At 36.0% G+C, this 12,090-nt stretch overlaps 1 protein-coding gene across 4 annotated transcripts in view; it reads left to right on the top strand.

Moving 5' to 3' along the window:
• The window catches only part of SGCD (sarcoglycan delta), a 489,766-nt gene that overhangs the window by 285,905 nt on the left and 191,771 nt on the right, over positions 1 to 12,090 (top strand). For all 4 annotated transcript variants that reach the window (XM_087955097.1, XM_087955098.1, XM_087955096.1 and 1 more), the window contains one exon: positions 2,471 to 2,656. In XM_087955097.1, the coding sequence (XP_087811223.1) occupies positions 2,471 to 2,656 (186 nt within the window). The remainder of the gene's footprint in view (positions 1 to 2,470; positions 2,657 to 12,090) is intronic.

Genomic DNA, 12,090 nt, shown 5'->3' with positions numbered 1-12,090 from the left:
ATTGGGCTCCAGCACAAGTCCAAAAGCTTGGAAGAATAAGCCTGTGGTCCCAATGACCAACTTAGATTGGATCTTATTTGACTATGGATGTAAAGAATGCTGTGACATTAAAAAAGAGCACAGTTTCATCTTTATTTATTGTCACATCTTTTATTCTTTGAAGGTATTACAATGGGGAGGTGATGGAATATTTATTTCCCTCTATGAGTTTTCCAATCTTTTTGCCAACGCTTTAGCATTTTTGAGGGTTGGGGTCCCTGGTAATTGAATACAATTGAATACAATTGAACAGAGAGGCATGTATAAATTGTGTGTTTTGGGTGGTCCATAAAAGCATGGGAGGACAGGTCCACTCTTGCTTTTCATCCACTGCTGATTCTTCTTAGTGAAAGATCTTGGTAAGGTCAATGAGAGCTCTCTTAACCTGTCCTCCGACACTTCTGTGGACACAAAAAAACACACAAACCGGACATAGCTCTCCCTCCAATTGTATCTGTCCAACTGTATCATTGCCAGGTGAAGGAACTTCAGCAAGTTAGACTCTCTCAGCCAGCTCTCAAAAGAAGCAGGCAATGCCAAACCACTTCCACAAAACATTGCCAAGAAAGCCTCCAAATCCAGACAGTCCAGATCAGTCCAGGCCATCACCAGCAGTCAACACCAACTTAAAGGGACACACATTCATTTAGGATTTCTGCTTATATAGCAGTTAAGACAACTGAAAATAATTTAAAAAGAAAAGGAAAACCTTAAAATCTCCATTAAAACTAACTCAAACTGAGCAGGTCTGGCCAGTAAAGAAGAGTGTGAGTTCTTCCCCAAAGGAGGAAAGAGTAAAGACTGAACAACATTCTGAGTTCATTTAATAGCTTGGGAGCAATATAAAAGGGGGAAATAAGCAAACATCTTGTACAATTTCTAGATGTTTGAACATTTTGATGTTTTTCTGTTTTGTTTCTTTTTAAGTAATGATTATTCATTTTGTTGTTTATAATACAACCATATATAGTAAAATTATTGAAACAAATGACTTAATAGGGGAATTTCTAGGAGAACTAGAAATAGCATCTGCACTGCATCTTTGTAAAGCTATCCTAGAGAAGTTTCACATTTTGTTTCCCAGTCTAATCCAGAGCTATGGTCAAACTTCCTAGTAGGTTCAACTATAAATCTTGACTGCCCAGACATTTAGCAATCTGCTTACAGCGGAAGTTCACAGAGAAGACATGAGTAGATTGTGCTTTATTGTAGGTTCATAGTGTTCATTTAGTGTTAAATGCTGTATTTGCACAGAAAGTGTGCCTCCCTCCCCTGCAAAATACAAGAAATCAAGCTCTTCGTATATGTCTACTTCAGACTTTAAAGCCTTAGGCCTTCTGGCCCTTGTGAGTCGATGGGTGTATGGTTGTTTTCTTTCTGACCTCAGGATAGAGGTCTATCTGCTCAATTTTCACATAAAAGTTTCATCCAGTTTGAGCCTTTACTAGTCCTTTGGTTTCCTGGTTGCATCTGACCCAAATACAACTAGATCAACCCCTTTTTTTGCTGCTTAGTATCAATCTCACATATATTTTTTATTCACAAATCCATGCTACTCTATTTCTAGGTCAGTACATAAATTAAAAATTAAAAACCGTCAAACAATTAACTTCCACGTTATTTTCCATAACATACAGAATATCCTTTAACATAGATTTTTCTTTAAATGTTTGTAATAGCAAAAAATATAATTGCAAAATGCAGAGAGTGATGAAATCTGAGTAATGATTGCATACAAGTCCTTTTTTTAAAAAAAAAAATTCTGGCAAGCGTGAATTAGGTCAATTCATTTGATCAATACGGATCAAGTTAAATTATTCCCCATCTCTTCTTTAGATTTGTATTATTATTATTATTTTGCATTTTAGCAAAAAATGAATAAGTAAGAAAGGAGAACATAACCATACCATAAATAACGCTATTTTGACAATAAATGTTTTTGCTCCTACATTTTTTAAAAATGAGGCTTCTGCAGCTCAGTAATAAAGCATCTGTATTTGTATTACAGTCACAAAGTCAAAAAAAAGGTATCTCAAAAGTACACAGGTATTTCCAAAATGCTTTATTTTATATACGCTTGCTAAGAGGCTATTTGTAGGACTTCCACTGTTCCTCTCACCAGATCTTGGAGTGCACATATGCCAGGCACCATCTTGTTGGATCTACAAACTGTGCCTGCACTTGAAAAAGCAGTCTTCCATACACCTGGATTGTCCTGACCCTGTTACCCTTTCACGCCTGCAATTAGGATTGTAGTATTAACCTTGGTCACCTAGAGATTTGTAGTGTGTTTATTGTTTTATCCTTGTATACTGCTTCATGTCACTGTTGTGAGATGGGAAGCCATTTAAATCATTTAAATAAACAAATACATATTCTCATCATGTCTACAGTTTATGCCTATGATGTCTGGTTATATTTTCTTTTCCAGATGCCTCAGGAACAGTATGCCCAGAGAAGCACCATGCAGAGCTCAGAAGGACCACATGTATACAAAGTGGGGATTTATGGTTGGCGGAAGAGGTGCCTCTATTTTTTTGTGCTACTTCTAATGATTTTAATCCTGGTGAATCTTGCCATGACCATCTGGATTCTCAAAGTTATGAATTTCACAATTGTAAGTAGATGATATTTTGCTTGAAAAAGAACTTGTACATAACACATTTTCTTCAGGCTTTACAGCTATAATACAGCTGTAATAGTAATTAACAATTTGGATCTCAAGAATGGTTAAAATGAGCTCAAGCATTAGACACAGGAAAAACTTGAGATGGATCTACTTTCTCTCTTCTTAATTCACATGATGATCAGTAGATCTGTACTTGAATTCTGGAGTTCTCCCAGTAGCCAGTTTGGTCTAGCGATTAAGGAATCATGATAGAAATCAGGTAACTCTCAGTTCTAGATCTGCCTTAGGCATGAAAGTTGGCTAGTTGATTGTGGCCCAATCTCTCTCTCTCTCTTTCTCTCTCTCTCTCTCTCTCTCTCTCTCTCTCTCTCTCTCTCTCTCTCTCTCTCTCTCCTCCCTCTCCCTCCCTCCCCTCCCTCCCCCTCCCCTCCCTCCCTCTCTGTTATGGTTGTGGGGAAATAGGAGGAAGAATGAATATAAGATATGTTTGCCATCATAAGTTATTTATAAAAATAATAAAGGCAGATTTTTAAAAAATCTAAAATAAAAACAGATAAAATAAATTTTAAGAGTTCCACTCAACATCTTGGATCATTACCTAAGTGTTCCCTTGTGGGTCTGTCCTGTTCCATTGAACATTTTGAAGTTTAAGAGTTCTACACAATGCTTTGGAGTGTTTTCATTTTCTTCGTTAGTAGCTTCAAGGCATAAATTTCCCTTCTCTTTCTTCCAAGGCAGCTCTTAGAGAATCTAACCAGAAAAATGAGGAATACCTCAAGCTTACAGAGCTCTCCTGAATTTATTCTGTTTCCCACTCTCTCAGTCATTTGCATACATTCAGACTCATTCCTCCTTCTCATTTTAAAGTCAGCTGTGTGCATAGATTAAAGTATCAGATGAAGGTTAGCCTTTTGTTTTTAAATCAGGAGAAAGAGTTGTATAAAGTCAGCCATTATATTACTTTGCTTGAAACTCAGCAGTTGGTTATAACTTGTTATAGCAATAGCACTTAGACTTATATACCACTTCAGAGTGCTTTACAACCTTCCCTAAGCAATTTACAGTCAACATATTGTCTCCAACTATCTAGGTCCTCATTTTACTGACCTCAGAAAGACAAAAGCGTCAATCAACTTTGAGTTGGTCAGGATCGAATTCTTAGCAATGGGCAGAGTTTGCAATATTGCATTCTAAGCACCATGCCACCATGGCTCTTACAATTTGTTATACCAAGTCCTTTTGAAAGTTTTTTTAAAATCTTCTCCCTTTCATCTAAAGTATTAGCCACTGCACCCAGTTTTGTCATGCACCAACTTTATAAATGCCCCCCTCAAATCATTAATGATGAAAATATTGTACAGCACAAGATGCAAAGTCCTGTGGAATTCTACTAAATATTTCTCTCCAGGTGAATGGCGGGGGGTTGATTGGTGAGCACTATTACAGTACAATAATTCAGACAACTTTGGGTCCATTTAATGGTGAGATCATCTCATCATATTTTAACATTTGAGTAAGGTAAATATCATGAGGCACTCTGTCAAAGGCTTTCTTGAGGTATAAGTCCAGCTTAGGAAATAAACATTTCCCTAGATAGTTGACCTTTGAAATACTTGTTTGTAAGAAAATGCTAAGTTTTCATACTTTACATTATTTTCAGTCCTAGTTGTCAGTATAATAAAATGTACAGTTATCTATCTTCCTTGCTGGAGAGGAAAATTGCCAAATTTGTCTGTACAGCAAACCTTATCACAGAGAAGGAGGTTAGTATAATTAGTATAATTCCTAAAAATGAACACTGTCCTACACTGTTATTACGTGAATGACCTAAAGATTGGTGGATATATAATGAAAGAGAAATCCATTGGGGCAGTGTGATTTCCTTTTGTTATGTATTTAAGACTGAAAAACAGTCTTCACTATTCACTGTTCCTTGAGAAGAAGGAAAAAAATAACAATAACAATAATAATCATTGTTCTTGGGGGGGGAAGATGACTGAAAAACAAATCCTATGACAAATCTGTAAAGAACATTTTCATTGAATGTCTAAAATGCAAGTGTGTGTTTCTTTTTAATTTTGTAGAAGACCTTCATGGGAACAATCATGTTACTTCCTTTTTCTTTCCATTTTCTATCCGAGTTCTAATGAACACCATATCAGGACAGTTATCTTGTTGCAAACGACTAGGAGATAGTATCAATTGTAAATTTATTTTATCTTTACTCGAGAGGTAAAATCATTTTAAATCACTGTGATGATAAGGAAAGACAACATGTGAGACCTGGCTTATTCCGAATTGTATTTTTGGAATTAGTGCATACAAACAGTAAATTAAATGTCCCCACCCTTGAAAGCTAGATTCTTCTGAGTTTTCCAGATGTACGTATTTTGAGGTTATCATCATACTGCTGTACAGGATCCAAATCTTAGTTTATGCGTACAACATTCACTTCTATTATAAAACTGTTACATTCTCCTTGGTCATTCCAATCTTCATAACCCAGTAAATCTGTCAATTGCAAGATGCCTAGCAAGTCATCTGTTGAGGTATATCCATGAAGTCATTTGTAATGCCTCATACAATGAAACGTATGCAGTGTTGTAAAGTTGCAAAAAGTTAAATTTTAACTGAGAAAAAAAATTATCCAAGGAATAGATTATATATACCTTTAATCATGTCAAGGATCAATATAGATCAATATAGAAGATCAATATAGAATGAAATAACCAACTGTTTAAAAGTAAAAGAGGAGGAGAAGAACCAGATATAAAGCACAATATAGTGCAGAATATTTTCACTTCTGTTACTAGCTACATCTATATCTATAGAATGCTATTTGTCTAAAACTAAGGAATATAACTAAAATTCTAAGATTGAAGTTAAAAAATTATTTGTTTGTTTGTTCATTTGTTTGTTTAATTATTGAAGTTCAAACCGTAGCCAGAGTTATATTATACTGAGTAATGGGCATTAGTTAACTTAGATCTTATCATACTAGCAGTATACCAGAATTCTGCAACATCAGAGAAGCAGAAGTTATATACTGAAAATATCAGAATGACTTGAACATTTTTCCAAGTGAGGGAAAATAAAACAGATTCTAATATCTGTATAAAAGCAACAGTCCAGTGTCCCTTTGTTTCCTTTCCTACATCAAAATAATTACCTTTCCCTAATTGCTTGAAATGTGCTAGATCGATTGTGGGGCATAAAAATTAAACCACCAGGGAGGAAATGAGACACTTAAGGACCAAAAGTTTTTAAAATGCCTCCAATGGGGGGGCGCCCCCCCCTGGGGCCGGGTTTTTCGGGGGGGGGTTTTGTTTTTGTTTGTTGGGGGGGGTTTGCGGGCGTTTGGGTGTTTGGGTTTTGTTGTTTGGTGGGGGGTTTGCCTGGGTGGTTTTTTGTTTTTTTTTGTCGTTCGTGTGTGGGCCGGGGGGTGCCCCCGGGGCGGTGTGGGGGTTTGGTGGTCCGGGGGGGGGGGGGGTTGCGGGTTTTGGGGGGGGGGGGGGGGGGGGGGGGGGGTGTTGTTTTGGTGGGGGGGGGGGGGGGGGGGGGGGGGGGGGGGGGGGGGGGGGGGGGGGGGGGGGGGGGTGCTTTTTTTTTTTTTTTTTTTTCCTTTTTTTTTTTTTTTTTTTTTTTGTTTTTTTTTTTTTTTTTTTTGTTTTGGTTTTTTGTGGGGGGGGGGGGGGGGGTTTTTTTTGGTTTTTTTTTTTTTGGTGGGGTTGGGGGGGTTTGGGGTGGGCGGGGGGGGGGGGTGTTTGTTTTTTGGTTTTTTTTTTTTTTTTTTTTTCGTTTTTTTTTTCTTTTTTTTTTTTTTTTTTTTTTTTTTTTTTTTTTTTTTTTTTTTTTTTTTTTTTTTTTTTTTTTTTTTTTTTTTTTCTTTTTTTTCTTTTTTCTTCTTTTCCTTTTTTTTTTTTTTACTTTTTTTTTCTTCTTTTTTTTTGCCCCATTATTGTTGGTTTTATTTTTATGTTTTTTTTTTGGGGGACTATTTTAAAAAAGCGGGGGGGGGGGGGGCCGGTTTCTTTTTTTTATGCACACAACTCTTACATGGTCTGGTGAAATGAGGGCCTGCCTTAGAAATAATGGTCTGAGTATGGACAAAATTGAGTAGAACTTCAGAACTTTTGTGCTATTGGGTTTATGACAATGGTTTGGCTGCTTTAAACATGTACTGTATATCATTAACCAGTTTGGCATGGTAGCATTATAAGTTGCTGATTCAGATTCCAACCGATCTAGTTTTGCATTTTCTAGATCTCCTCAGACTTGACAAAACACATTTACAACTATGGTTTGGCATATGTCACAGTTCCAACTACGTAGTCTATCATCTGTCAAGCCAGATAGAGCACTGTTTGCACTTCTGTCTAAGAACCTTTTAATTGGGGACTGAAACTTTCCATTGAAAAACACAGTTTGCAGCTGAGTTATATACTACTCTTGTGTGAGACCTTCTGCTAAGTCTGGCTCTTTTTTGAATGGTGAGCTCTGAAAACTGTAGTATCATCGGCAGTACTGCGGTTAGGTTCCAGAAATATTTGCTCATAATTGTAAAATGCATCAAATTGTAATGTTGTACCCTTTTGGAGTGATTTCAGATATTATTTTTTTTAATAGTAAAAAAAGAGATATCCCAAAGCCCAAGAAAAAGATTACATGAAGTTCAAAGTAAAATAGGTAAACATTATCTGTTTGAGGGGTCCTTGGTGCTCTCTGAGCTTATTTGTTTTCTTGCAGATGTTTCAATACCCTAACTAGGTAACATCATCAGTGCTGGTCAGGAGTGCTGTTTGCTGTAAGTTTGTATTTTCGTGTCTTGCCTGTCTGTGTGGGTTTATAGGTTTATGTGACATACTGTATGATTTCTTCTCATTCTGTATGCTCGGTTCAAAATTTACAGTATGAAAAATTGAAATTACTTACCATTAGTTGCCTTTTTCAAATAACTTCTTGTGTAGGCCTATTGTAAGCTTTTATTGCACTCTTGAGCTTTTCCCAGCAAAATGTTTGTTGTACTCATTAAAATACCATGAGCATTTACTGGGTATAATGAGCACTCATTGCAATTTAATGAGTGGCCCTGCTAGCCTGTGGGTGCTAAACTCATACAGGTTTTGGCGGGTAGCCTTAGGGATAACAGAGGAAAGCTAAGATGGCTATATTCACAAGCATGTGCAACCTCACCCTCATCTAGAGTAGTTCCCACCCATTAATGTCCAGCTTGCCATTCTTCAAGGACATTCTTCAAGTTTGATCTATTCCTGGGACAAAGCTGCTGACATTACTCCCTTGTCATACAATGTTGGTATACATCTTTGGAATTGGAGAGGGCTTCAATTATGAATTATTGAATGTACAATTTTGACTAATGGATGGCACAATTTACAGAAGAACATTGGGGAAAGTATATAGGAGTGTCCATGACCTTTATATTAAATCATAGCTTTTTGGAATGCAGTGTTCTGCTCCTACCACTTATTTTGATTAGTTTTTGTTTTTCAAGCTTGTCATAGTGACTTCAGAATGAAATTAATAAAGGAGAATATTTGTAGCTCAGGGTTGAAATGAGAGGTCCTTGGTGCTCTCTAAGCTTGGTTGCTTTCTCTCAGATGTTTTATTATTCAAACTAGGTAGCATCATCAGTGCTAATAAAGAGTGGGGCTTGCTCTCAATTTATTCTAGTGGCTTGCCTTGGGTGGTCTTAGAAGTTCTTTGATTAGGCTGTTTATTGTTGACTTTGATTGGGGTATTGTTTACTTGATGATTGGACTGATGTTAATCTATGCACATTTGGATGTTGATTACTGGTGAAGAGGTTGTTTTGAGTTTGTTGTTTCCTTTTTGGTTTGTTGATTGTCTCTTTTGCACAGTATGTAGATATTGTTTATGTCTATGTGTCTATTGATGGCTAATTTGCCAGAGTGCCAAGATTCTAGAAATTCTCTAGCTTTTTTTTTTAAAAAAAAAAAATTTGAAGAACATATTTTAAATAAATAAATCCACTTCATTTCCATATAATTCTTCAACTATCTTTAAAACATCGACCATGTTTTAACTGGGCTCTGATTCAAAAGGCTATTCTTGCTCTACATGAGCTAATTCTCACACTTTCTTTGGCAATGTATTTTCCTCTAGTGAAAGGAGAGTATTCAGGAAATATGAAGAGTAACAGATGGCAGAGAATAGGGAAGTGAGCAATGCAAGCACACATATAGTGTTATACATGTGTTGCTTGAAGCCAAGGAGGAAAAACTGTGGAGTCTTCCCTCAACTGCTGTTTACCATCTTTTACAAAGTGATAATTTCTCATCCCCATAGAAAAGAGGTGTTAAGGGAAGTAAATAGCTGAAATAAAGATTCTGTTATTGGCTAAGGTTTAACTATCTATGGCAAGGTTTGGCTTTTCAAAGTTTGATCAATAGCTACAATATCAATCTTCCTGAAGAGAGCCAACGTTGACAAACTGCAGCACTATGGATGTTTCCTGAAGTGTATTGGCTTTATCTTATCAATAGATCAGGCCAAAAGTTTTCTGAATATGGAACTCCATATTCAAAGTTGAGCTGAGATGTCATAAGAATCATTTTAAACCTTATCACTTAGATGCTTTGAGCATCTCACCGTTCAAAAAATCGACAGAGGTTTTATGCTAATACAATTTGATATCTTGCCATCAGCAGTTCTTGAGGGTAGATTCAGAAAGCTCATTTTCAGAAAAAAATATGGTATGGGTCTTGTTACCCGTGACTTATACCCTATTTTACTGTGACTAGTAGATAAGTTCCACGAGTATCACCTAATATCAGATAAAAACCCAACAGCAATGTTTATCGTAATCACATTTGTGCTGATATGCCATAGGTTGCTATCATTATTAACAGCAGACTAAGCCATTGGAATACACTTTGCTGATAAGTATAATAGGTTCGGTGTAACATTTTGGGCATTTCATGTGACTATTCAGTATCTCTACATAGACACTGATATGTGCAATTATATACTGTACATATACTATTTCAGTAATGCTAGTGAACCCAATAAAAGGTGGATGACAATTTCTGTATAAAAATCCCAGATATGGGATTAAATACTTTATAAAATGAATGCTAATTTGCACTATTTAAATGCCAACTATTATCATTACCTTGCTTTATTCTGAAGATAATTTTTAATTGGTTAGGAAAAGTTATTTTTAATATACTTATTCTCTCTTGTGGGCTCTCTTATAGTTTTGTAAGGACAATCATGGGATAATGCAGTAGGAAAGATGTATTAGACACTAAATATTTAAAGTAATGGGCTTTGTTTTAATTACTTTTTGATTAAAAGTCTTTCTAAATAAAATCTAATCACCTAGCAGTATTCCTTGTTAATTGTTTCTCCTGGGCCATGTTAAGCATAAACCAGTTTTTGCTCTAAATAGCAAATAATACTAAAGTCTAGTCAAAGGGGACCTTAGTTGAGACTGAAAGTTCTGCTTCTTTTTTCTAATAGACAGAATGAATTGGCTAGTCATTATTAACTTATTAACATGCACTGAAACATGAACCACCATACCTGCATCACTTTGTAATCAAATGTTCAGGCAATGTCCTTCTTTCTTTAAGAAACAATTTTGTAGGTTTCTAGAAGTAGAGACCGTCAGCTGAACGTGTCATGAAAAAGCAACCTGAAACACTTGTGAAAAGTCTCAAGAGCAATTTTATTGTTAATCAACTCTGTTACAAGAATTTTGCCACACTGACTTCATTCTCTTGGGAAGGGCAAGATAAGGTGTCAAGGATTCAGGAGATCAAGGAGATCAGGTCTGTGCTACTTCCTGCAATGCAAAGAGTCCAGATTGGGCTCCTCTTGACACCTCCCTCCAGTAGATAAATAGATAGATAGATAGATAGATAGATAGATAGATAGATAGATAGATGGATGGATGGATGGATGGATGGATGGATGGATGGATGGATGGATGGATGGATGGGTGGGTGGGTGGGTGGGTGGGTGGGTGGAGGGCACAGAGAGATAGAGAAAGAGAGAGATGATAGGTAGATAGATAGGTAGATAGATAGGTAGATATAGATACAGATATACATAGGTAAAGATAAAAATAAAAGTAAAGGTAAAAGTATATTTGAAATCCATAAACTTGTTCCGTGAACTGCATGTAGATATGTAGGTGATTAAAAAGTTGAACATAATCTCTAGAATTTATGTATCTGCTATTTATCTATCTGTCATCTATCTATCAAATTTATATAGCCATCCATCTAGTATGCCTGCATAGACCCAATAAGGATGAAACTAGTGTTTTAGGGCCTTCTCAGTGGCTAATATAACTTCTAAAGATATTTAAGTCCCATGAGATCCCCCTCAACAAAAATTTCCCAAGCAGAAAACAAATAAGGCATATCAGCCTTATTTCTGTGAGCTTGAACTTTTAGAACAGGGTGGCAAGAATGATTTAATAGTTATAATGGAGATCTTCTGGGATGCCTCTCATGACAACTGTGTAGGATCTGAAGGATGCAATGTGTTAAAAATAAACAGAATAAATAGAAAAAGAAGAGGTGTGGAATACTTTAAATTTATTTTTACCTACATACATACCCATTATTCTACTCCTTTTTGTGCTAAAAAAGCTCAAAAAGAAAGTAAGATATAGTAAGCCAAGGAAATTAAAGGTAGGAGATAAGAAAAGTGAAGCAAAAGCTTACACCTAACCATGTACTATATCTCTGTCTTTCTATTGTTGCAAACATTCATGTAACAATTCATACACTGAGTATGCTTTACACTGGAATAAAATAAGTCTTCATACAGACCTAACAGCTGTTTTATATCTGAATGGTTGTTGTGCAGAAGAGGAGGCCAATTGTTCAGAGTTATTCTGAAACAGGATAAGAGCCAATGGGCTAAAATTTACAGAAAGGAGATCTCACTTGGAGATGGGACAAACTTATTCAATAATAGGATAGACTTCACAAAAGTGTTTAAACAGAGGCTGGTGACTATCTGTCAAATATCTATAGCAGCAAATTCTTATAGCATTTCCCCCCAAATTTTCAGCCTAAGGTGCTTTTGTGCTTCTTCTAACACATCCAAGTTTTATTTCCATTTAACTAAGTTAGCAGAAATAGGCTCTTATTTATGTAGCTCTTTATATTTTTTAACAATCATTCATTCCTTCAGCATACCATATAGCACCCACTCCGTTTCTACCAGCATTTGTATCTCTTAATATTCCTCAATTTCCACCTCTAGAAAACATTCTATCAAGATATATATTACAATTGTTTCATTGATTTTCTTTGCCAGTATGTTCTTTTTTAGATCCAAATTCTTTGTTGCGTTGTATTAAGCTATCGGATATTCACCGCAAACCATGTTAATCTTGATCAGCTATACTCCAAAGAAAATGT

This window comes from Notechis scutatus, chromosome 2, assembly GCF_049901735.1.
Source record: "Notechis scutatus isolate UNSWTSFEM ecotype Mainland chromosome 2, rNotScu1.2, whole genome shotgun sequence".
In the NCBI taxonomy this organism is placed as follows: Eukaryota; Metazoa; Chordata; class Lepidosauria; order Squamata; family Elapidae; genus Notechis; species Notechis scutatus.
This window is presented reverse-complemented; position numbering and strand designations above follow the sequence as displayed.